This window comes from Copidosoma floridanum, unplaced genomic scaffold (assembly GCF_036245765.1).
Source record: "Copidosoma floridanum isolate Cflo_tuat_1 unplaced genomic scaffold, Cflo_Japanese_pri ptg000020l, whole genome shotgun sequence".
In the NCBI taxonomy this organism is placed as follows: Eukaryota; Metazoa; Arthropoda; class Insecta; order Hymenoptera; family Encyrtidae; genus Copidosoma; species Copidosoma floridanum.
Genome location: NW_028321897.1, coordinates 23,741,449 through 23,767,500, shown reverse-complemented (window position 1 = coordinate 23,767,500; position 26,052 = coordinate 23,741,449). Strand labels below are relative to the sequence as shown.

At 37.6% G+C, this 26,052-nt stretch overlaps 1 protein-coding gene across 1 annotated transcript in view; it reads left to right on the top strand.

Moving 5' to 3' along the window:
* Positions 1-26,052, top strand: part of shaker (potassium voltage-gated channel protein Shaker) — a gene marked incomplete at its 5' end in the record, with an annotated part of 629,484 nt that overhangs the window by 310,376 nt on the left and 293,056 nt on the right. Inside the window, one exon of the mRNA XM_089593785.1 lies at positions 25,225-25,354. Within this exon, the coding sequence (XP_089449911.1) occupies positions 25,225-25,354 (130 nt within the window). The remainder of the gene's footprint in view (positions 1-25,224; positions 25,355-26,052) is intronic.

The window sequence follows — 26,052 nt, the reverse complement described above, 5'->3', positions numbered from 1 at the left end:
GGCAGTTGAAAGGACTAGTTCTCACTTTCTCACTAGGCAGAGATATTTCGAGGGGGAATTTAGTCAGAATGTTGCGGGTGAGGTAATTTGGGCGTGTCCAGTAGTGCGCTACCTAGAAGTGTGGACCAATTCATGGCTAACCTTCTTAGAGCACATCAGAAGACGCAACTGACAAAGCCTCTAGGGTGTCCGAAGCGCTTTCACGTTTAATGACAAATGTAGGGAGTCCGCGGGAAGCCAAAAAACGTCTTGTTGCGTCATTCTTTAAATCAATCCTACTGTATGGCGTGCAGGCCAGCTCACTTCGGTTCACTGCATTAAATCGCTGAGGATCGGGTGCGCCTATCGCACAGTAACCTCCACTGCCATAATGGTTAAAGCACAAATGATTTTCGTTGTGTTGCTTGCATTGAAGCAGTAAAAGAATTTCGTGGGCTCTGGCAACGAAATTGATAGCAATAGGTGAGAGAAAATGTTGACGTCATGGCAATGGGAGTCGGATCGGTCTGGTGAGGGTACGTGGACGCATTAGTTGAACTCAGACCTGTGCCCATGAGTCGAGAAAAAACACAGAGAGGTAAATTACTATCTCACCTAATTCCTCTTCAGGCAAAGCTAGTTAAATGCCAATCTCCATCGCATGATGGTAATAGCATCCGCCAGATGCAGTTACTGCTCTTCGTTGAATAATACAGTCGAACATACGTTTTTAGTGTGTGAGAGGCGCTACTGTGAGCGCCAGCAGCTCATGAATGGGCTCGGCGTGGCACCAGCTCTCGAAATCATTATCTCTGAGATGCTACGCACCAATGAGGGATCGACGGCAGTGGATAGCTTTGTCGCGTTTGTCATACGTCATAAAAAAGAAGACGAAGGAGCTGCCGCGCAGAAAGCAGGGGTCTCTAGGTAGGCTGCCAAAAGCTATCCATGCTAAAAGGTGAAAAAGGAGTAAAAGTATCATCCAAAAAGGCGCTAGACATAGGTGTGAGTCATCAGAAACTCCAAGTCCTCATCAGGACTCGAGAGGATCTGCACCTCTAGCAACTAGTGGCGAGCTCGCTCGTTAATGCTGTAGAATGCGATGGTCTCCCTGGTGGGTCCACCCTCAAGTAATGCTAACATGGTTCCGAGATGAAACAAAAGCCTCGCGGCACGATGAAGGGGGTTAGTTGGTATGTGTATTCTAATAAAAAAAATCCACCAAGTTCTGAACTACTGCTGTCTCTGTGGGGTGCCTCAATGCATTTCCCCTCCCTCCACAAAAAAAAAACCAAAACCACTACTACTACTGCACCTACAACTACTACTACTACTACCACTACTACTACAACTACTACTACTACTACTACTCCCGGGTGGGGTTTTCGCTAGTTTCTCCATACCGGGCGCTTCCCCGGGTGGCGGATAGGGTCATCCTCTTAAAATAAAAGGTGACAATGGGCAGCTGGGGTGGCTCACTCTGGTGGTGGTCGGGGGCGTGAATCAGGGGGCGTGTGTGGCGTTGGCGTCTGTATCTGTGGCGATGTGAACGGGGGACTAGTGCCCCATTCCTCCATCGGTGTTGATGCATCGGCCGGCTCTGCTTGTGCTCCTTGGTCTTCGCTTTCTGCTGCTTCCGTGGGTGGCACTCCATTGCTTAATGCAGGCCAACAAAAACAAGCACCCGTCGTGTATAGAAGTAAGCGGTGGTTAAAACATTCTCCTCAGATACATGCATCACACACTCTTACTTAACAAACACAGGGACACTTACGAATTGTTCTGGGTTGCATAAGGCGGGTCCTTTTTCGGGCTTGCGTTGGGGGCCCGGTGACGGGTAAAGCCAAATGATGAGGCCCGGGTAAGTCTGGGTAACCACATCTTATATGGCTGTACGCCTTGTAAAAAAAAAGACGTGGTGGGCCGACTGATCTAGGCTTACTACCACTGAGGAGGCTATATGGCGGCACCTTAGTGCCTTACACCAGCCCGTTTTGTTGGGTTGTCTGCGCAGTCTCGGGACTGTACACCTACCGCTCGTCTCGCTGAGATGACCATTGTGTACCAACAAACACATACATTACACACAAACACCATTTTAACACTTGTTACTCAACGCCAGGGCAGTCTTCGTGGGTGGGACTGAGGGTGGCGACTCCCGGCCGGCACGAGCAAGTGGCGGTCTTCTCTGGTGACAAAGAGGGCTGCTGCCCTAGTTTTAACCCTTTCCAAATACTAATTTCTAGATAAAAGGGTAGTTCTAGCCTTCGCGGGTCAGTACGACATTAAAAAGATGCCACAATGAAAAACGTCGATGCAAAACTAGTACCCCAGGCGGTAACCTGTCTGAGGGAATCTGCTGGCAGTTCCGATCCGGTGAAAGGCCGGGTGACTGACGCAGGCTCCACGGATTCTGAGGGGGGGGGGCCACAAAGACGTATCTCATGGCCAACAGGGACTGCTAAATGTTCCATGGCCTTTTTTTACAGACAAAGGACAACGAGAAAGCCTGTCGAGTATAGGCACTAACGACACTGAGGTTAGCAACGTGTCGGTATTTAGCAACCAGACCCAGGAAGAGCTAGCCTCTTTAGAAGAAAGTGCCACTAGGCTCGTAGTAAAGCGACAGCAAGTTATTGATGAAGTCCAATCAGCAACGAATGACATTACGGAGACGCTACAACTGATTAATGACAAGTACGGCAACACAGCAAACGCTGTTAAAAATGGGCTCAAAGTGGCGCTTAAGCATCTTCCAGAGGTAGAGGTGCTAAGAAAACGCTGGCTTACCAAAGAAGATTTGTACACCAACGCTTGAAAGTTGTCATTTGAATCCCTGCAGTGGAGGGAAAAAAGGCGAGATAATTTCCGATGGCATGTACAGAAACGAACCCTGAACACTGCCTTAAAGGTAATAGAACGAAGCAAGAGAAACAGGAGCCCATCGGACAGCCCTGAAAAACGCCAGTATAATATGTCTTTGAAGAAAAAAAAGACAGGTAGTGGCAAACAAGAAGAAATTACCCTGAATGACAAAACAAGCCAGAAGACAAAAGAGGACGCCACAACAACAGTAGAAGTGAAGATGGCTAAAGAACAGACCTTTGCAACGGTGCTGAAGACGATGAAGGCGAATTTTGACCCCGATAAGACTGACGTGTCAATACAAAGTGTTGTCACTACAAAAAAAGAAGTCATACTTATTAAGGCCAAAGGTGTAGAGAATGCTACGGCATTCTCACAGCAAATTAAAAAGTCGGTAGCCGAACAAGGTACTGTCAAAAAAAGCAGCAGAAAAGTGACTTTAAAGGTCCAACACCTTGATACCATTGTAGAGGAAGATGAGGTCAAAAAGGCTTTCGCTAGGACTTTTGGACATGGGAGCCAGGAGCCAGAAGTAGCTCTCTTAAAGACAAATGCCAGAGGAAAAAGGCTGGCTTCAATCATGGTGGACGAAACAACTGCCAGATAAGTAGAAGAGGAAGGCAGGTTACGAGTTGGCTTTGTCAGCTGCCGAATTCGGAGAAGAATCGAAGTAACAAGATGTTACAAATGCCTGAGATATGGACACGTCTCGGGCAACTGTAAGAAAGAAAACAGATCCAAGCTTTGCTTTTGGTGTCGAAGCACAAACCACCGGAAGAAAGAGTGCCTAGCTCCAGCATGGTCCCTCCTTTGCCCAACAACGGACAACAAGCACAAAGCAGGCAGCGGAAGCTGCCCTCTATTCAGAAGAGCCCTAAAAGAGGCCAGGGATAAGGCCCAAGCAGGATCGAAATAAGGCAGAAAGGCCTTAAGTTGAAAGACAGGCTTATGTAAACCCACGCTGCACTGGGTACTTCTTACCTATCAGCAAGGGAAAGCATTAAACTTATAGTGGTGCTGGCTAAGTAGGCGGATTACTATGAAGCGCTAGACAAGGTGCTGGTACTCAGGGAACCCAAGTCCTTTTCAGGACTCGAGAGCATCAGCACCTCTAGCAAATGATGGCGAGCTAGCTTGTTAATGCTGTGAGACGCGATGGTCTCCCTGGTGGCTCCATCCTGAAGTAATGCTAACGCGGTTTCGGGGTGGATTAAAAACCACGCGGCAAGGGGGGGGGTTTAGTGGGTATGGGTGGTTTAATAAAAAAAATCCACCGAGTCTAACACTACCGCTGTTTCTGCGGTGAGCCTTAATTCATTTCCCCTTCCTCCACAAAAAAAAAAAAAAAAAAAAAGAACACTACTACTCCTGGGTGGAGATTTTCGCTAGTTTCTTCATACCGGGCGCCTTCCCGGGTGGCAGATAGGGGCATCCTCTTAAAATATGAGGTGACAATGGGCAGCTGGGGTGGCTCTCTGTGGTGGTGGTCGGGGGCTTGGATTGGGAGGCGTGTGTGGCGTTGGCGTGTGTATCTGCGGCGATGTGGATAGGGGGCTAGTTCCCCATGCTTCTATTGGTGTGTATGCATAGGCTGGCTCTGCTTGTGCTTCTTTTTTTTCGCTTTTTGCTGCTTCCATGGGTGGCACTCCATTGCTTGATGCAGGCCAACTAAAACTAGCACCCGTCGTGTATAGAAGTAAGCGGCGGTTCAAACATTCTTCTCAGATACATGCATCACACACTCTTACTAAAGAAACACAGGGACACTTACGGATTGTTCTGGGTTGCGTGTGGCGGGTCCTTTTCCGGGCTTGCGTTGAAGGCATGTCGGCGGGTGAAGCCGGATAATAAGGCCCAGGTAAGTCTAGGTAACCATATCTGATATGGCTGTAGGCCTCATAAACAAAAAAGATGTGGTGGGCCGACTAATGTAGGCTTACTACCACTGAGAAGGCTATATGGCGGCACCATCTTTCTTACGCCAGCCCGTTTTGTTGGGTTATCTCCGCGGTCTCGGGACTGTACACCTGACGCTTGTCTCGCTGGAATGAACATTGTGTATTAACAAATACATAAATTACACATGAACACCATTTTTACACTTGTTACTCAACGCCAAGGCAGTCTCTGTGGGTGAGCCTGAGGGAGAGTGGCAACTTCCGGCTGGCCCGAGCAAGAAGTGGTTATCTCTGGTAACATAGAGGGCTGCTGCCCTGATTTAAACTCTTTCCAAATACTTATTTCTAGAATAAAAGGGTAGTGCTGGCCTTCGTAGGTCATAACGACACTTAAAAGAAGCCAAAATAAAAAACGTCGATGCAAAACTAGTACCCCACGTGGTAACCTCTCTGACGGAATTCGCCGGCAGTTTCAATCCGGTGAAAGCCTGGGTGACTGACGCACGCCCCACGGATTCTGGGAGGGTGGGGCACAAAGACGTGTCTCATGGCAAACAGGGATTGCTTATTATTCCATGGCCTTTTAACACCTATATTCTAGCAATACACGATTACCTAGCCGACCATTTCTAGGAACTCCTTAAAAATAATCGCTAGCAAAAGGCAGAAGGCTCGGCATGTTTACCATGCAGTGCAACTAATGACTAGCCAAAAGAAAATTCTGGGCTACAAGTCGATGACTAGGAAACGTGGAGACGTTATCTGGCTTGGCTTTTACTGATTACAAGACTGGATTCCTAACTAAGTCTGGTTAATTGGCTTAAACTCAGGGAGGCACGTAGTTTGGAGTTAGATTAATTGTGGTGCCTTTTTGGTTTTGCTGAGTGAACAGATGCCCACACAAATTTAAGGGCTGAGCAGGAATTACCTTAGCCTTATGTCTGCTTAGTCTAGTATGCACTTGATTTGATGGGTGGGGTTGTTAGTGTGACGGTGCTGGTTTTCCTTGACTGTGAGACCTCTTCAGTACGATGAATGCATTCTTCCACGTGATATCTGTCAAAAAATCTCCAGAGAGTTGATAAGTTATTAGTTGGGCCATGAAGCTCGAGGAAGCAAGGGTAGACTAGTATGGCAGGGCACGCTTTTCCTCGGGATTACCTATACAGTCTGATGCCGGTGTTCACGCATATATGAGGGCAGTCGTGGCAGCTTTTACATGCTAATGTATCCAGATAAGTCAGTGGAGATACTAGGATGATCATTTTTACTTGCAGGTATGAATTTAAACGCAACAACCTCGAAGAAGATAAAGTAAAGAAATGGGCTGGAGTACGCAGACTCAGTCAAAAATTATTAGCTATTATTTTAACTATAAATTATAGCTGTATTTACAGCTATAATCAACTACAATAATAGCTATAATTGACTACAAAGTACCTATAAACATGTGCAAATAACAATAATAAAGAGTAGCAGTTTACAGCTATAAATTCCTAGCAAATTTTAATCAACAGAATTTATTCAATAATCTTATTTTTGTAGGGTAGATCAGCTATATAAAGTGACATTACCCGTATAATAACACTAAAAGTGGGGGTTAAAGTAATTTCAAACAATAAACGAAGAAACAAAAAAATGTTACTGTTAAAATTTTTCTCGTTTATTGTTCAAAAATACTTGAACCCCACACTTTTAGTGTTATTATACGGATAATATCACATTATATGGCTGATGTACTTTTCAAAGAAAAAATTTTTGAATAAATTCTGTTAACTACAATTCCCAAGAAATTTATAGCTGTAAGCAGCTACTTTTTATATTTGTTATTTGTACATAATTATAGCAACTTTGTAGTCAATTATAGCTATTTTTGTAGCTAATTATAGCTGTAAAAACAGCAATAATTTATAGTTAAAATAGTAGCTAATAATTTTTGACTCAGTGATATAGAGTTACTAGCTTTTGTCTCAATTGAAGTGACCAAGCTAGGCCAAAAAACTGAGCTTAAAAAAAATCTGAACACTCTGTTTTTGGCACTTGTTGGTTTGATGTCAAAGCTAAATTCATATATTTGTTAATAAATCTTCTCATCATATACATTTAAGTATGTGACATAATATATACATATGTTGAATGATTAAAAATTAATATTTTGATGTAACAATAACAAGCTTAAAAATCATTACTTATCAGTCTTTTGCATAACCATTCAAAAAACAACTAAAGAAAAAACATAAAAATACAATGACATTCACATTCTTGTATTTATAAAACCCATATAAATTTCCTAGAATAAGAACGGCCTTGGCATTGCTAATAATGCTACCAAAATACTGATCTATGCGTATGCGCATATGCAGAACATGGGTGACTCGTTCTAAATAAATGGTTGTTTGATAACTTTAAACCAAGAATATTTAATGACATTATTAAAAGTAACAAATGAAGCTTTATAAGAACATCTGCATACACAGAGCATAAGCTGTATGTATGTATCAGTTGTAAGTTCTATAATCCTCCAGAAGATGATTGGAAAATTATAATAATGGTACAGAAATGTTACTAATGTCAGTATTACTAGTGCTTTTATAAAAACTTTGATTTTGGGATAGTCATGACAAGTGTACTTATATTGTGTTCGTAACGATGAATCCGTTTTACGAAAAGTGTTTGCTCCAATTGTCCATCGATAATTTATCAGTGATTTTATCAATCACAAAATAATATCCTCTGTTGTTCTTGACGAAAAAAAAGTTGAGTACATGGATAGAAAAACAAAAATTAGGCTACGAGCCCAAAAGTCACTCTAACTACGTTCATATGTGTACCACAAGAATACAAAGAATAAAAATATTCCTGAGTTACAGATAAATTTGTCGTTTATTTACTAATTAAAAATTATTCAAAAGAACTTTATCCCTTAGAGTAGTAAATAAAGCTAGCATTACTTTTAATAAGTATATTCGATTGAGTTGGATAGAGTCATAAAACAAGGACAGTGAGCTGTAGGGTTCGAGTTTTCTACTGCTCTCATCATTGCCTTGCTAAAACTGTCACTCTACGCTGATTCTGGCTCACTCATCACCTCAGTTAGCTTTCACTTTCATTTTAATACAATGTGAAAGTTTTTCTTGTTTCATTTAGCTTTTCATGTTGAATAGTTATTTTAGTGGGGCTGTCCAGACAACCCGTCCACACCCCCTACTGTTCCTTTACAGTCTCCACAGCTCCCTCTAAACCTACCCCCACAATATAAGGAAAAATTCATTTTATTTCTGTGTCAATTTAACCCAACAAAGTTTGTGTGAAACTCCCCACGTCCCGTTTACCGCCCCCCCCCCCAGAGATACTCAGAATATTTTGAGAAAATGTTAGAATAATCCTGTTTTTATAAAAATATGTTGGAAAAGGGTACTATGAGGTCATTTGCCCACCCCACAGCCTTCTATCACATCTTCCTAAAAAACTTAGACCTTATTGTAAAGATACTTTATCATCGGGTTGTTATGGAATATCAACCTTCACAGCCCCTCCACACTCTCTCTACTCACTTATAATTTTTTTTAAGAGATTACCTTATGACCAGGACGAGTAAGACTATTTCACCACTCTTCTTCATGAATAAAAAAGAATTTATCTTCGATGTCTGTTATTTTTATATTTTTTGACACCTCACCTCTACTGTTACATTACAGTTGTGTTTTTTCTATTCTGTCAGTTTCTCTGTAAAAAAACAATAAATTTAATGATTAATAAAGACTTTTCAAACAAAGATAGTTAAGAAGGCGTAAAGTCTCAATGTGTATATCAAATAACAGTATTGCTTAAGTCATTAAAAATGTGATCTTTAAATGTTTTATCTCGAAATCCAACGCTTTAATATTTTTGATGATATCACTTATTACTTTTTGATAAAAGGTTTTAAAATGAAATTAATGAGAAAATTTTTAATTTTACTCATCAATCGTAAGCAGGAAATGGCTTAAATAAAATGCAAACAGAAAATTCTGTTCCAATATATGTACAATAAAATTTATGTATACAGATTCTTTGTGCGTTGAGGATACATACTTGTAATAATAAAATCTTTCAAAATAAGCAATATTATTATCACAAAGAAAAAAAAAAAATAAAAAAAAAATCACTTCACTCTGAAAAACTTAAGATCGAATTTTTCTACCCATAATTACTATCATTACATAAAAAAGTATTATTTTTTGACGTTTTATCAACAAATAATACAATATTAGAAAATAGAATAACGTTTACTTCACTGCCATTAGGTTTGTTAATTTGCCTCTAAGAATCAAAAAGTTTCCTAAGTATTTAATAATGTTGTTTAAAACAATTTTTTTATTTCTGTATTATTTTCTCTTTCTTATAAGGCAAATTAACGTTTTTTTTTTTGCATCTTGACAAGGCCATGTATAATTGACGATTAGAAAAACCAAGCGTGAAGGGTCTCAGAACCTGTGACAGAAGCAAAGCTGCATTATGTATGTGGTAGCGAAACATTATATGACATTAATTATACAAATAATTTCCGTAGATACACACAAAAATGTACATGCCAAAGCATATACGTATGGCCACACACCCACCCACCTGCACACTTACACACACATGAATTTTCGGGACAAATATCTTACAAGTTATTGTCAAGTATGTAAGCTTACACTGTTTGCTGAAAAAAACTAAATAATCATACTAATATTTAAAAAAAAAAACAGTTCACAGGAGATACACAAAGAGAAATCTGTATAGCAGAAATTCGATTAATATGTGCAGTGAGGAGCAACCTCTGTGAGTATATGTAGTACCATAGCTGAGCTGAGTTATGCCTGCTCCCGCACGATCCAATAGACAGTGTCTGGCGTCACATACTATTTAACATGTGATTGTCCATACATGTGCGCGTTTGACGACGCACCAGAGTTTTCCATTTCAGTATTTAATTCTGTTAGGGATTTCTATCTGTGTAGGTATAAACTTGTTGGGAGTAACAATAAGCAATAGCTGCATTAGCTGTTGCTGCATGCGTATGTGTACATGTATTTACGCATTGGCTGAATTATAAATATAAGTGTATCATACATATATGCAAGCGACCATGTCAGAAAATTATGTCAGTATTTAAAAAGTCACTCCATAAGCTAAAATCCTGAATGTCCCATAAAAAGTTTTCTTAAAAAATTTTTTTTAAACCATAAACTTTCGAAACTTTAACCATAAACTGTGTTAATTGTTATAGCTAATGACCACAATGATTGAGAATTGCTAACAATACAAAACGAAACTCAATTTTTAATACGTTTTTTCAATTTAAAGTTATTTTTGGAATGAAGACTCTATTTTAAATTTTTCTCCAGTTATACTTCATCCTCCTGCATTTAACTACAATGATTTTATTATTTTAATCGTGCTTTATTACGCCGTCCATCGAAAATTCTTAAACTTTTGAAGCACATCTTTATTGTACCATTTCTCAGGTTAAGTTCATGAGGTGGTAATTTTTTAAAAACAACTTAATTTTTTATAATTTTTCATATTTTTCTTGCGTTGGTTTTATTACAATTTTTTGCCTTCCTTAATTCTTAATTTAAGTTCGATAGTGTAGTGTTCTGAAATTTTCGCATACCTTATACATTCTTTAAGGTCATAATGTTTATTAAGTTAAAACTAAGCTGTTAACTGTGTATTGTCGTTTTTTTACTACTTCAAATGTTATTTAGTTTAAAGACAAATTTTTAATTGCTCTCGAAGTGAGCAGCTAAACTGTCAACTGTATGGCTTTTACTTAAAATTGTAAATTCCTGCAATCTCTAAGTTGCTTTCATCAGAACTACACATCTATTATTCACGTATTTGTTAGTCTTCTTAAATATTTCCTTGTCTTGGTCTTTTACTTTTTTAATATGTTTGTATGCTTTGTCACAACCTCCATGAATAAAGTCATAAATATATTTTATGCTCTTTAAGGAAGCTGTTTATGATGCGTGTTCTCTTGGGTAGATTAGAGCCAATCCAAGAAACAAACCCAGACATCAAGGACAAAATTAAAATGATACAAAGACAAATATAACTTTAAACGATAAATGTCTTTCGATTCAATCTTACACTTCAAGCAACATGATAAAATAACTTTAAGGTATATGCAAAAATCAAGGGAGAAATAAATACGACTCAATCATGAATTTAGATAAAACAAAAAGATTAATATTAATACAAAGAACTTATAATGAGTTGCTTATAATAATAACAAAGATAAACAAAGGTAAAAATTTCTCAAAGACTCCTAAGGAAAATCAAAGTAGTCGAAAAAGCTTCAGTATTTAATGCAACACAGAATGATTGCAAAAATGAGTAACCAAATTTTAGTTGCAAAATAGAAAAGGCGACTTACGACAAATTGCTGGAGCAGAGTTTTGACCGATGATTGCCTGGCGAACAATAGTGAAAAATATAAGATTCAAACGTCACAACAGTTTAAAAAAAGCGCAGCAACGCAAAAACTATCGTCTACAGCGAGACTTGGAGGTCGAGCAGCGACAGATTCGTGGGAGCGTCCTGTCGATTCGATCGCTGATGCGAGCGAGAACCAGGCAACTCGCACGGGAAGCGTGCAAGCCTCGAAAATTCAAAAGGGTACCTAGGTGGAGAGACACACATATAATAAGAGACTTTTCAAAATTTAACATATCTATTATTTGTTTCATAATCAATAATCATGGTGTAAGTCTGTGTGTATCTCCCACCAAATGGTTAGTGCCACTATAGACTCCTACGCCAGCGCAATTACAATACCAGGCAATCGTTCAAAAATTCTCTGCTCAAGCAAACATTTTTCCCGCCTTGACACAGGGAAGCGTCAAATAATAAAAAAAAGAAAAAAAAACAATCAAAACGCAAGATAGAAAAGCCTACTGGTCGGATGAAGCTACTCCTCGACCACTTTCGCAGGTACAGTGGTGCTACAAAAAAAAATTTTAAATAATAATTAAAACAAAATAACAAGCAAAATAAAAGTTTAAGCTAGAAATAACAGAAAATAAACAAAATGTTGTTATTCAAAATGAAACGAAAATTATCTTCCGAGTAACTAATAACTGATCTATGAGTGAAAGCTAACTTTTACAGTGTGTAAGAAAGTGAAACATATATACACAAAAGGAAAAAAAAATCCCTTATAACTCAAGATTTTCTTAACTTGACCGCCTTGATGCATGGGAGTTCCTTTGATCTGGTGAAAGAAATTGATCAACGTTGAGCTCAGTAGGAAGTTTTACTACCTTGACAATGGGACAAGTGAATACAGAGTTGGCGGTCTTGATAGTAACCACTCGTACAAGACCATTAGACCCAGGGTGCATATCGATTATCAGGCCCAGAGGCCATTAAGTTGGTGGTGAGTTTTCGTCCTTTAATAAAACTACGTCCTGAGTCTTCAAATTTTGCTGCTTTTGGTTCCATTTGTTGCGCAGCTAAAGATGGTGTATGACTTCATTTCGCCAGTGGGACCAGAAGGAGTCACTAAGGTTGCCAAGAAGCTTCCAGTGGTCGTTAAGTCTTCTAGGCTTCTTGGCATCGTTGTAACGCTGTGGAATAGCTAGCAACGAATATCCCACTAGAAAATGAGCAAGTGTAAGGGCAGTAGCATCAGTGGCACTACTGCTAAGTGGTCATAGTGGTCTGAAGTTCAAGCAAGCTTTAATCTTCGATGTGAGTGTTGCAAGCTCCTCGAACGTTAATGTAGCATAGCCGACTACTCGTAAAAAATAATGCCTAAAGCTACGAACTGCAGCTTCCCAGATACCTCTGAAGTGTGGGGCTCGTGGAGCTACGAAAGCCAATGAATTCTTTGAAAGGAAAGAGCACTGGCTACTGTGTCAACGAACGGTGTGGACTAAGCAAACACAACTTGCAGCTCCTTGGCAGCCCCCTTAAATGTCGTAGCATTGTCCGAGTAGATGGACGAAGAGACACCTCTGCGGGCACTGAATCTAGCGAAAGCTGCAGAAAAGGCGTCTGTAGTTAGAATTGACACGATCTTTATATGTCCCACTCTTGTAACCATGCATATTAAAATAACAATGTAGCCCATCGTTAATTTGGCACCTCTTCTTTTCGAAAATAACACCAGGATCGGCCCCACATAGTCAATTCTTGCGGTTTTTTTTTTTTTTTTTTTTCGTGGAGGGAGGGAAAATGCATTAAGGCACACCGCAGGGACAGCAGTAGTGTGGAACTCAGTGGATTTTTTTTACTAGACCATCCATACCCACTAAATCCCCCCCCATGCCGCGTGGCTTTTAATCCACCCCGGAACCGCGTTAGCATTACTTCAGGGTGGAGCCACCACGGAGACCATCGCGTCTCACAGCATTAACAAGCTAACTCGCCACCATTTGCTAGAGGTGCTAATGCTCTCGAGTCCTGAGAAGGACTTGGGGTCCCTGAGGACCAGCACCCTGTCCAGTGCTTCATAGTAGGCCGCTTACTTAGCCAGCACCACTATAAGCTTGATGCTTTCCCTTTCTGATAGGTAAAAAGTACCCAGCACAGCGTGGGTCCACATTAGCCTGTCTTTAAACTCAAAGCCTTTTTGCCTTCTTTTAATCCTGCTTGGGCCTTATCCCTAGCCTCTTTTAGGGCTTTTCTAAATAGAGGGCAGCTTCCGCTGCCAGCTTCGTGCTTGTTTTCCGTTGTTGGGCAAAGGAAGCACCGTGATGGGCCTGGACACTCTTTCTTTCGGTGGTTTGAGCTGCCACACTGGAAACAAAGATTTAATATGTTTTCTTCTCTACAGTTCCCTGAGACCTGTCCATATTCCAGGCATTTGTAAAATCTTGTTACTTTGATTCTTTTTCAAATTTGGCAGTTTACAAAGCCAACTCGTAACCTGCCTTCCTTTTCTACTTGTCTGGAAGATGCTTCGTCCTCCTCTATTAAAGCCAGCCATTGTTCTCTGGCATTTAGCTTTAAGAGAGATAACTTGGCTCCTGGCTCTGATGTCCAAAAGTCTTAGCAAAAACCTCTTTGACCTTATCTTTCTCTACAACGGCATCCAGGTCTTGGACCTCTAATGTCACTTTGGTAGTGTCATGTGGTAGTAAGCCTAGATTAGTTCACCCACAACGTCTTTTTTATTTGTGAGGCGTACAGCCATATTAGATGCGGTTAACCAGACTTACCTGGACCTCATCGTCCAGCTTCACCCGACACCAGGCCTCTCTTGCAAGCCCAGAAAATTTCCCACGACCCACGACCCGGGACAAACCGTAAGTATACCTGTGTTTGTTTAGTGACAGTGTGATGCATGCATCTGAGAAGAATGTTTTAACCGCTGCTTACTTCTATACACGACGGATGCTAGTTTTTGTTGGCCCGCATCAAGCAATGGAGTGCCATGCATGGCAGCAGCAAAAAGCGAAAAACAAGGAGCACCAGCAGAGCTGGCCCATGCATCCACACCGATGGAGACATGGGACACTATTCCCCCGTCCACACCACCGCAGATACACACGCTAACGCCACACACGCCTTCCGATCCCCGCCCCCGACCACCACCACAGAGACCCACCTCATCTGCTTATCGTCACCTCATATTTTAAGAGGATGCCCCTATACACCACCCGGGAAAGCGCCTGGTATAGAGAAACTAGCGAAAACTCCAACTGGAATTTTGTGGTGGCAAACGGACGGGTAGGACTAGTCCTTACAGCCAGCAAAGTACTTATTAATTAAACTGGGCTCCTGGCGTTAAATTTGGTGAAAGTAGTGTAACGCTGATAAGCCTCAGTGGCTACTGACAGGCCACGGGTGATCCAAACAGTGCTGTGTAAATATGATAGCATCATTTGTACTCCTCCATGCAATGTGACTCGATGCATCTCTTTGACAAAACGTTTAAATCGAAAATTTTTTAGTAGTATAATTGGATTTCTCTCACTATATGACAAGGGAGCTTGATGTAGCTGTCTGCCTACTCGAATCGAATCCTGATCACACACGAAGGGACTAAGTTTGGCCAGTGGACTTTGCTTGGACATTGACTTGCCGGCAAGGAGTTGTTGTGGCTCGACTTTGAAGTAATACATTTGAATGGCTTTAAACAGAAAAATACAAGCAGTAGTACATTTATTCTGTTCCAGGCTAACGGAATTTTTCTTATTATTTTGCTTGGAAGCTTAAAGCCTCCAATGGCTACAATAAGCAAGGATGTAAAGTATTTTGCTAAAACTCAAAAATTTTTGAAGAACAGACAGATAGCCTTCAGATACTTGCAATTCATCGACGTTTTTTTGTTTTCCCAGAGCCACTAGAGAGTGGGTAAGGCCTTCAGAAGGCTCTGTGCTTGCAGGTGGCCAATGAGACTCGGGTTCCAACAGCCAACTGGGTCCATGCCACCAAAGTGAGAGAGCGGCCTGATCTTTAGGTGCAAGACGTCTAGTCGTGCAATCAGCTGCATTATCTGTAGATTGAACATGCCTCCAAGTCGCAGTTGGCAGGGACGAAATAATTTCGCTCGTAGGGTTTGTCACGAAGGTGTGCCAGCGAGATGGATGACTACGTAGCCACTCCAATACTACATTTGAGTTGGACCAGCAGTGTATGCTCTTCGGTGGGTGTTGGAGCTTGGAAGTAAGGTGCAAAATCAGTTGGAAAAGCAGTGTGGCAGTGCATAGCTCCAGTCCAGGCAGCAACTGGATCTTCGTCGGAGCAACCTTGCTTTTAGACACTAATAGAGTAGCTGAGTGACCGGGCACGATTGCGTAGACCGCTGCAGCATAAGCTCTCTGTAAAGCGTCTGAAAACCCATGCAGCTTCCACGAGCCCTTTTCTTCTGCATCAAGCCACCATTGGATACGAATGATTAAAACATCGTTAAGTCCCTCCCGAAACTTCGTCCATCGTATGCGCACTTCCTTGGGCATGGGAGCATCCTAATCGACGTTGTTGAGCCACAAGTCCTGCGTAATGACTTTAGTGACGACGATCACCAGAGCAAGCCTACCTTAAGGATCAAATAGTCGTGAAATTTCAGACAGTAGTGAACATTTTAAAACGCTAGAAACTCCCTGCATTGGAGTTACTCTAAAAAGAAAGGAATCCTCATTTGGTAGCCATTTCAGACCAAGCGTAGATATTACCTCATCAAGATGAACCTTTACCTCTGCTGTAAATTTAGTTACCAAGCCGTAGAGCAAACCTGGATGATTAGCGGCCCATTTGTCAAGATTCATACCAGCAGCCCACAAAAGGTCAATAAGTTGGTCACGTTGACTTAGCGCTTCTGCAGATGTATCAGTGCCTTAAAATAGGTAATCCACATAGAGCTAATGCATTAGGATTGCGGCTGCCTCTGAATACTTCTTAGTTCCGTCGAGAGCAATGTCTTTCATTACTCGCAGAGCTTAGAACGACGTGGAAGCAGTACCATACGTCACGATGACACATCTGAAGTTCTGAGGATCCTGCTTGCAGTCATCTTTCCACGAAATTCTTTGCCAGACCACATCGTCTTGGTGTACTAAAATTTATCTAAATATTTGCACTACATCCATCGCAAAAACAAATTTAAAGAATCGCCAATGCGTTAGCACGACTGCAAAATCGCACTAGAACTTGGGGCCGGATAAAAGCAAATCGTTGAGTGACATACCGTTGGGTGTTTTCTGTGAAGCATTATAAATAACGCGTATCTATATTAGATTTTCTGGCTTAATTATAGCGTGATGTGGCAAGTAATAACGAGGATTACTTATTTGCGAAAAGGGTACGAGTTCCACATGCTTACGATGCAGATACTCGAGCATAAAGGCTTTATAAGCTTCCTGAAGCTGTGGATCACGCTGTAGTCTGCGTTCAGAGTGGAAAAGGCAAAATGCAGCGATTGGTCATGACGGAGCCAGTGTTGATTGCTTTGCAAACGGTAGACAAACAATAAACCAACCGTCTTTATTGTGAGAGTGGGGGCTGGCAAAATGAGATTCACAGAACTCCTCCTCTGGCGACAAAATGACTTTGCGGGGTACCTCCTCAACTATCCAAAATTTGGTAAGAATCTCTGACAGCATTAATTCTGTTAACATATGAAAAACTCGAACTCGATTTTCATTCAAATAACTAGCGTTAGGGGATACACTATCGGTTAAAAGCCATCCAAATATGGAGTTTTGCACTACTGGAGTTTGAACTGGGCCTTTAATTAGGCCAATAAGTATAATGGATGAATAAATATATGCCCCTAGAATGAAATCAATTTTGTCTGGTTTGAAATAATGTGGATCCACCAACTCTAAACCTTGAATATGTGGTCAATTACCTTTCGAAAAATTTTCTCTACGTAGACAACGTGTAAGTTCGTTTACAACTAGTGCAGAAAACGACAACGCAAAATCATCATTTTTACTTGACTTGAGAGTCACATGCGCAATGGCTGTAGCCTTTGATGATTCCTCGGCCCCAACACCAATTACAGAAAACGAAGCTCGTTAAGAATTAAAATTGAGGTATTGAACTGTTCGTTTAGTAAGAAAGCAACGTTTTGAGCCAGGATCGATCAAAGCACGAATTGACAGCTATTTTCTGCTTGGATTTTCTACTAGCACACGAGCCGTAGCTAATAGCACTAAGGCTCCTACAGCAGCGGTATTGGCTGTGGTTTGAGCTTGCACCGGGGATGTCGAATCTAAATTAGCAGCTCTGCTCTGAATTTTACCCTTATTTTCTCGTAAGGTTTCAGTAGACTGCTTATTAAAATAAAGCTTTGTGTGATGCTTAGCTTGACAAATGTAACATCTGTTTTCTGATGGGCATTAAGTTGCGAAATGATCCTTTTGCAAGTAATTCAAACAGAGCTTCCCTTGCTACAAAAATTCAAAACGTTTAAATCGGGCTACTCGTTAAATTTTGTGCAACGTTGTAACCAATGGTTACCCTTGCAAAAATAGCACGCAAGTGCCTTTAAATCAGATACTTCTAATGGTAGTGCATTATAAGCATTATCACGTTACGGTGCGTTATAGCAAGATGCCATAGCATTTGCTATATTTTGAATAAGACTCGTGTGAATTGACCGAAGTTCATGCTTGCTCTAGTGACTTAATGCGTTGCTCTGAAAATTTAATTAAATCTAAATAAGCTGAAGACCCTTCGGCGTTTTCTTGAGCTATTTCCCAGGCCTAACGCGAATTCTAATCCAACTTACAAACAAGGCAGTAAATGATCCAGTTGTTATGCTCGTTGACTGGGCATTGTAATTCACGAAAAGTGCGTACTGATTCTTCAGCATGGTCAATAAGCGCGTTTAAATCCTGATCATTTCGCGTTCTAACCAGCAGTAATTGGATTAAATTTTTAAGTGTATTGAAGAGTTAAATTAGTGTGTTATCGTACCAACACCCTAGCTTTTCCCAAGCTACTTCAAAGTTAGCTTCCATAATATCAAGCCCTTTAAGGTGTTGAGCAGTCTGACCCTTCACCACAGTCAATAAATGATGTAACTTAACGACGTGAGGAATCAAAGGTTTATCCTTGATTAAAGAGAAAAACCGTTGTTTGAAACTTTTCCCCTCGTCTTGTTTACCAGAAAACGTGGACAATGCAACGGTAGGGTAGGGAGTACAATTTTCGGTCCATTATGTGTAATATTTTGCACTATTTGCGTAGGCTGCGAAGGCTCAGGATTGCCAAGGGCAGCTTATTGTTTATAAAGACGCGCTTCAGCTTGGCCATATACTACTTTGACATCGGTGTAAACATCATTCTTAATGTAATCTTTATTTTGCAAGCTATCGAATTGAATTAACTGATCATGCCGCTCAATAAAAGTCTTCCAGTAACTATCGAGGGATTTCAATCGACTTTCGTAATGAATTGTAGTTAATAACCCTGCACTAATTTTTTCAGTAGGATTATTATAAAAATTCTTGATTTTGGGAACTAATGCTAATTGCGCCTTTAAAATTTTTTCCGTATTAGCAACTTTAACACAACATAAGCAAGGCTAACAAATTTGTAAAACGCTGTGGAGCTTATTGTCTACAGGAAATTATATTTCATTAAAGTCAGTACTGCCAGCACGTTATCTTCAGCATGTAACGTTGCGAGTACGTATTCATAATACAATATGAAGCTAATCGAAAAGGATCGAAAAAGATACAAGATAGCCTGGCTTACCGTACTAAGCACACCCCTTTCCCCGCGTAATGGGGCTCACCCAATTGCCGAAAAACACAGGCATGGCGTCGATATCAGCAGGGCAATGACGAAGAGGCAGCTGAAAGGTATAAGGCTTTGCTGTGTGCTACGAAGCTCCACACAAAAGAGAACAAAGAAATTCTCTTTCCCTGTCACCCTCTCTCTTCTTTCGCTAATGGTGTGTTGAGGTTTTATCGAGAGAGCGCCTATGACGTCACTTGTCCTCAAATTGTCCAAAGCTCTGCTACCAAATGTTTATGATGTGTGTTCTCTTTTGTAGCCAATCCAAGAAACAAACCCACCCATCAAGGACAAAATTAAAATGATATCAGGACAAATATAGCTTCAAATGATAAATATTTTTTGATTTAATCTTACACTTCAAGCAACATAATAAAATAACTTTTAGGTATATGCAAAAATCAAGGGAAAAATAAATACGACTGAACTATGAATTAAGATAAAACAAAAAGATTAATATTTATTTAAAGGACTTATAATTAGATGATAAAAATAATAAAAAAAATAAGCGAAGGTAATAATTGCTTCAAGACAACTTAGGAAAATCAAAGTATTCGAAAATGCTTTAGTTTTCAATTCGACACAGAATTACTGAAAAAATGATCAACCAAATTTGAGTTGCAAAATGAAAAAGGTGACTTACGACAAATTGCTAGAACGGAGTTTTGAGCGATGATTGCCTGGCGAACAACAGAAAAAAATATAAGATTTAAACGTCACAACAGTTTAAGAAAAGCGGAGCAATGCAAAAACTATCGTCTACGGCGAGACGTGCAGGTCGAGCAGCAACAGCTTCGCAGAAGCGTCCTGTTGATTCGATCGCCGATGCGAAAGAGAGCCAAGCAACTTGCGCGGGAAGCGTGCAAGCCTTAAAAATTCAAAAGGGTACCAGGGCCAGGAGACACATAATAACGAGAGACTTTTTAAAGCTTAACACATCTAGTATTTGTTTCATAATCAATAATCACAGAGTGATTGTGTGTATCCCCCACCAAATGGTTAGTGCCGCTATCAACTCCCATGCCAGCGCAATTACAATACCAGGCCATCGTACTGAAATTCTCCGCTCAAGCAAACAGATGCAATACAGTCAAGCCCTATATATGCATTAGTTTTTTCATTCTATAAGTAATAGAAAAAACTAATGATATTGAAACAATAAGAGAAGCATCTGAATATGAATCATAATGCTGAAAAAACTATACAAATGTAATTTGTAAGTACACAAGCTATAAAACAAGTTTTTTCAAAGAATGTGTACGTAGTTATTTTGGTTATATAAATCATAAATATAGTTTTTTCTTTATTTCAGCATGTACAAACGTTTCCAAAGCTCAGTAGCTTATAATAGTTAAAAAAATATCAAGAGTAATTGTTGTTGCAAAGGTGAAATGATAGGACTATCTTGAATTAATACAAAAATCGCTTTTAGAAGCCTTTTTCGTTGAAAATTTTAATCTCTTGATAACTTATATTCTAGATTGTTGAGTCTTGCAACACTTAAAAAAAAGGAATTGCAAGGTTAAAAACTATCTATAGTTTTTAATAAAAAAGTTTAAATATCATTGCTTTTATCTGTCATATTGTTGCTTTTATTCAAGTTTTTTAAAATAACAATTCTGTTGTACATTTATAATTATGTTACAGCTGATGGAAAAAATTTAACTGCACATAAAGAAATTGTTAAATATTGAGCTGGGGTTTTGAAGTATAAATATCGGGAATATCTGATAGTAAAAACCATAAAAAATAACAACAAATTATTACAATATATTAATTAACAAAATGAATGTATTTTAGACGTGAAAAAAAACGAAGAAAAATAAAAATAAAAATGAATGGTAAGTAAATGAAGTGCCACAATGGTATTTAAATCTTTAACAACTTTGAATTTCACCATTTGTTGTTTATCAAAAGATAAGCCCATTCATATCTGAAGCGACACTTTCTGGGATAAGTTATTATAATTTGTAGACCTATTGCCTCATTATTCATAGCAAAGAAAATAACTAAAATTAGCTTTATACAAGTACATACAAGCAGTCACATAATAATTTACACTGCATTGATTGACTTTGTCCTATACTGGACTTAAAGTTAAGAGTTACAGTGTCATAAAGAGCCAAAAGATGACGTCCATAAATAATACGCGTGTACTAGCTGCGTGGACTTTTATGATAATGATAATCAATAAGATCGATGTTTTTCATTCAAATATTCTATAATAAGTATACGTATTCATAAAATTGATAGAAACGTATTCTCGCACAGCAACTTTTGTTTACGTTTCCATAAATTTAGTAACTTTATCATAAGTCATAAATTTTAGGTGGAGTAAGGTTAAGTTAGATAAAAGTTTATAGCCTCATTTTTTTAAGTGCCACTCATCTTCTTAAATTCTTTATTGGCTGGTCCAAAAATATCTTACAAGGGCATCTATTATCCTTGGAAGTTTTACCCTAACCGATCACCTCACTTCCCTTATTTTTCATGAATCATTAATTTAATATTTATTCAAACTTTAAAATACATTGAAAAAGCGTTAGTTTATGAGTTAACATGTAAAACCGAAACTTTTACATGCTCATTAAGCCCTATTACATTGTAATGAAATTAAAATGGACAGAGAAATGTAACATCTAATAATCTTTGTTGTCATATACTTTTATTATCGATTACTAGATAAAACTTTTCTCTCTCAATTTGCTTTTACTAATAATTTATATGGGCAAAGTAATTGTGTCAAAGTACTAGCCTTGTGCGTTAATTTATAATTTTGCATGAAAGCAGCTGTAGGATAAGTAATAATAGAAGTTTAATAAAGTAGAGTAGTCAATTAAGCAAGAACTTTGAACTTGCACTTATACTTACCGTTTTTTATTAAAACAAGTATGAAATGAGTGACTTATAGAAGTTAATCAATGTAACATATAAGAAAACGTGGTGGTTAGAATTTAAACGGGGTTCTAATAACATTTTTTTCAACTAGACACAGTGTATCGAGATATTATTTTAAACGCTGCTGCTAACCAGCACAACATATATCAAAAGTAGGTTTATGCTCTCCTTTTCTCTCGTTTTCAAGGAGGAGAGGAAACGAAATGGCTTGCTTATAACTTGCTGTGTATGTATGAGTAATCAATGAAGACTCTCGAAATGCACAAAGGCTCCATTGATTTGCTCGCTCGCAGGTTGCCGAAGGAGTAAGGTAGTGGGGTAAATAGAAGCACTCGATAATTAACTGAATGCATTTAATGCACAGGCATAATCGTGTGTTGGAATCAACAAGGTTCACGGAATAATCTTCCAGATACGGCAATCTTTTCAACTACTTAACACAGGGTAATGAATTAATGCTCAAATAATTATATATATTGGCATCTAGCTTAACAAATGGTCCACAGGTCCTTGAGAAAAAGTAGGCCAAACAATCTTACTACAACTATGTATGTCAAAGTAATAGTGGTCTTTATTTATTGATTGGAATAACTGTGTAGCTTCTTTACTTGAAATTGACAGTACAAAAAAGCCGTATTGATTTTTATGGAGCATGGCCTGCTGATAACCAAAAAATTCATTTTTTTTTAAAGTATTATTGATACATTGGATCATAAAATTCTATCTAGCTTAAATGGTTCGTGTAACTATGATGAAAACGAAAATTTATAGAGTGAAGAACAAAAGATTTTTGGTAAATTAAAGCTATTTACTCTGTTTCTACAAGCTATAATTCACTACAAGTATAATAAAAAAATTAAAAAATAATAGTTCTAAAATAAGTAGCTTCAAAAAATGTTTATCAAATAAGTAAACTGATGTTAATGCAAGAAGGTTTTTTTGCCTTTTTAGGTTATTAAAAAACATTAAACCTTGAGATTTTGCAAGAATTTATTAAGTATTCTAGTAGTGTGCATTCTTTTAAGAACAGTGAAAACTATCCTTTAAGCTTTCACAGCTTTGTTAATAAAAATTGCTATAACGTCATAAAAATATTGAAAAAACGTGGAAAATGTCCACTGATTATTGTGTTTAATAATTATTATGGGTAGACAACTTAATAAATTAATGAAATTATTTTTAATTCTTATAATTAACGTAGAAGAATCACATATCACTTACTTAAAGTGTTGTGTCATCAGATGTTAACATCTAATTTGCCTATTTGAAGCACTTTAAATAAATAAAAATTAGCCTTAATATAAGCTTTAATGTAAAAATGATCAATTATTGTTTAAGTTTTTTGAACGTTATGATAAATTTCTGGTAAATTTATCTAAAAAAAAGTTAAGTTCTTAGAATAATATTTTTTTGATATTTTAGAAAGTATTGTATTAGAGAAATTTTTTAACTAAACAATAATTCCATTTGGTATGCATGTAAGCCAACCAAAAATTTTAAATTATAAATGCACAAACGTAAAAAAAAGATGTCTAAGTATTTAACTCATGATAAAAATAGTTTTTAATACTGGTGGTATCAAAACAATTTAAATGAATTCCTTATGATTTTCAAAAGTACTCTAGCAATAATGCAACTTATATTTTCTTATGATTGGAATTCTTTTTTAGTAAGCTCTTTTCCTATTATTTTGCTTAAAAATAGCTTTATAGTAATTTATTCAAAAAAATTTATTATGGTAAAGCTGTCGGTAAGATAGAAACTTGTGCTGATTTATTTAACGCTTTTTTCTAAATTCTGACCATTTATTGAAAAGAAAGCCCTTCCGCTTTATTTGTTTTTATTCCAGAAGTATGGTTAGTTTAAATCAGTTTTTGTTTAAGTACAAAAGTATAGTCATTTTCTAAGGACAACTATGTCATTTAGTAAAGAAATACTATTTCTTTTGTTTTGTCTTTCATTACAGCCTCACATAATTATACAATAATACATAGTTCTTAAATTTGCAAACGTGGTTTGATAACATTAATCATCACTAGTATTGAGAAATTTAAAAAGCATATAACCATACAGCTTGCTTTTAACTTTAATATGTAAGATAGAATTAAGCAGTGAAGGTGACAACGTACTTAGATAGTTAAGCAGTAACACATTGTCAAAACCAAAATCATTTAAAATTTCTGTACTATGGCAGCTCATATATATTGTTTCTATGACTACCAATCAACTTGTATGCTATTATCATTAGAAAAATCAAATCTTGCGTTTACTGCCAAGGTCCAAGTCTGAATAACTTCAAACTTAGAAGAATGGTCACGTTTTTAAACTTATTTTTGCTATTGAACTACTGCAAAAACTATTTCTAGAAATTTAAGGGGGGCATAACACCTATTGCTACTATCCAGACACTATGTTACAACAAAGTGAAGTAAATTAATAATTCCTTACGACATACTCAAAAGTCAACAGCAAAATACTGACTTAATCATTTCACGCTTGAAACCATGTTTAATATTAGAAGATTTGTGTGATATCATGATTCATATAATTTGCAGTATTTTAAAAACATGTTTATTCACAAATTTGTAGGTAAATAAAGGTGAAGGTTCTATTTATAGCACTCTTAGTCTATTAATGTCAGTATTTATAGTGACAAAAAACTTTTTTTAAAAATTAAAAAAGTCAAAGATTGTAGGTTTACAAGAATTTTTGACTGTTTGCAAGAATTGAAAAAAAACTTTTTTGGGTTTGAATTAAACACGCAAAGTTCTATGAGGCTTTAATAATATTATAAATACACTGAAAGTGCTGTAAACAGTACCTTTATTAACTTATGCCTCTAAATTTCATGATAAATATGCATCACAAAAATTGCTTGCTTCGTTTAAGTAATAATACGTCACAAGACTTCTAATATCCAATTGACCAATGAAAAAGAAGTTGTTTTTAAAAATCAGACTTTATGAGAATTTTAAATTCCAGCTTGAGACCAAAAATAAGATTCCTTAAAAATAATGATGTGCATGAGTGCATGATTCCGCAGAAGCTCAAATAAAAGAGCAACTATCTTTGAAATAAAAGGTTGTATGTTCCAAAATAAGAGAAAATTTGCCTTTCTCCTTTGTCCTGTTTAAATTCTCTTCCAACTTACACATTTGAATTTTTAAATTTAATTAAAAAATTACTTGTTACAATAAAACAGCAAAGATAGACTAAGAGTGCTGTGAATAGTTCGTCTATCTGCCTGGAATATAAAAATTAACGGTCTTACGAATAGTGCTTGTTGAGCTAGTGATAATATCACGCAAAATTTTTAATACGTCAGTTACATAACCTTTCGAAAAATTTTTTTTTTCAGGTGTGGTACTTTTCTCATCTGCTGTTTATTTTGCTGAAGCAGGATCAGAGAATTCGTTTTTTAAATCTATTCCAGACGCTTTTTGGTGGGCAGTTGTCACTATGACAACAGTTGGATATGGAGATATGACGTAAGTAAAGGCCAACAATAAGTAAAAGCACTATGATGTACAATTATACCACATTTAAATCATAGCACTATGTGATATCAAAGAAACAGAAACATATTCGAAGTAAATGAAGATATTCCGTAAAAATACACATAATTTATTGAGATAGCACAATTTTCTAACCATACAAACCATTGGTTGGATACTAAAAATTCAGATGAAATATTTTACAACATTCTAAAGAAAAATAATTCTCTTTAACAGAAAGTTACATAGGTTAAAGCATAGAACTGATATGGCCTCAATTCTTTTTTGTTAGCTTTTAAATAAAATAATAATGCAGTACCAGAATAAAAAAATATCTGTTACCCTAGAAATAAAGCTACAAATGAATTAAAGTGTCAGCAAAATGAAGAGTACATATATGTAAATATATATATATTTCTTTATTTAAAGAATAAATACTTACTTACGTCACGTATTTCATTTGAGGATTTTATTGAAAATAATTTAGTGTGGCATAATTTTAGTTAATATTTATTACTAATTTAGCCTAATTTTAGTATAGCAAATTGTTAAATTATTAGTTGCATATAAACATTTATGGTAACATGCATATGAAATTATCGAAAACAATTAATTTTATTTCATGGTTCAGTGATAATGCCACAAAGACCATTTTAATGAAAAATCTAAGTAAACGCCAGTTTTACTGCAAG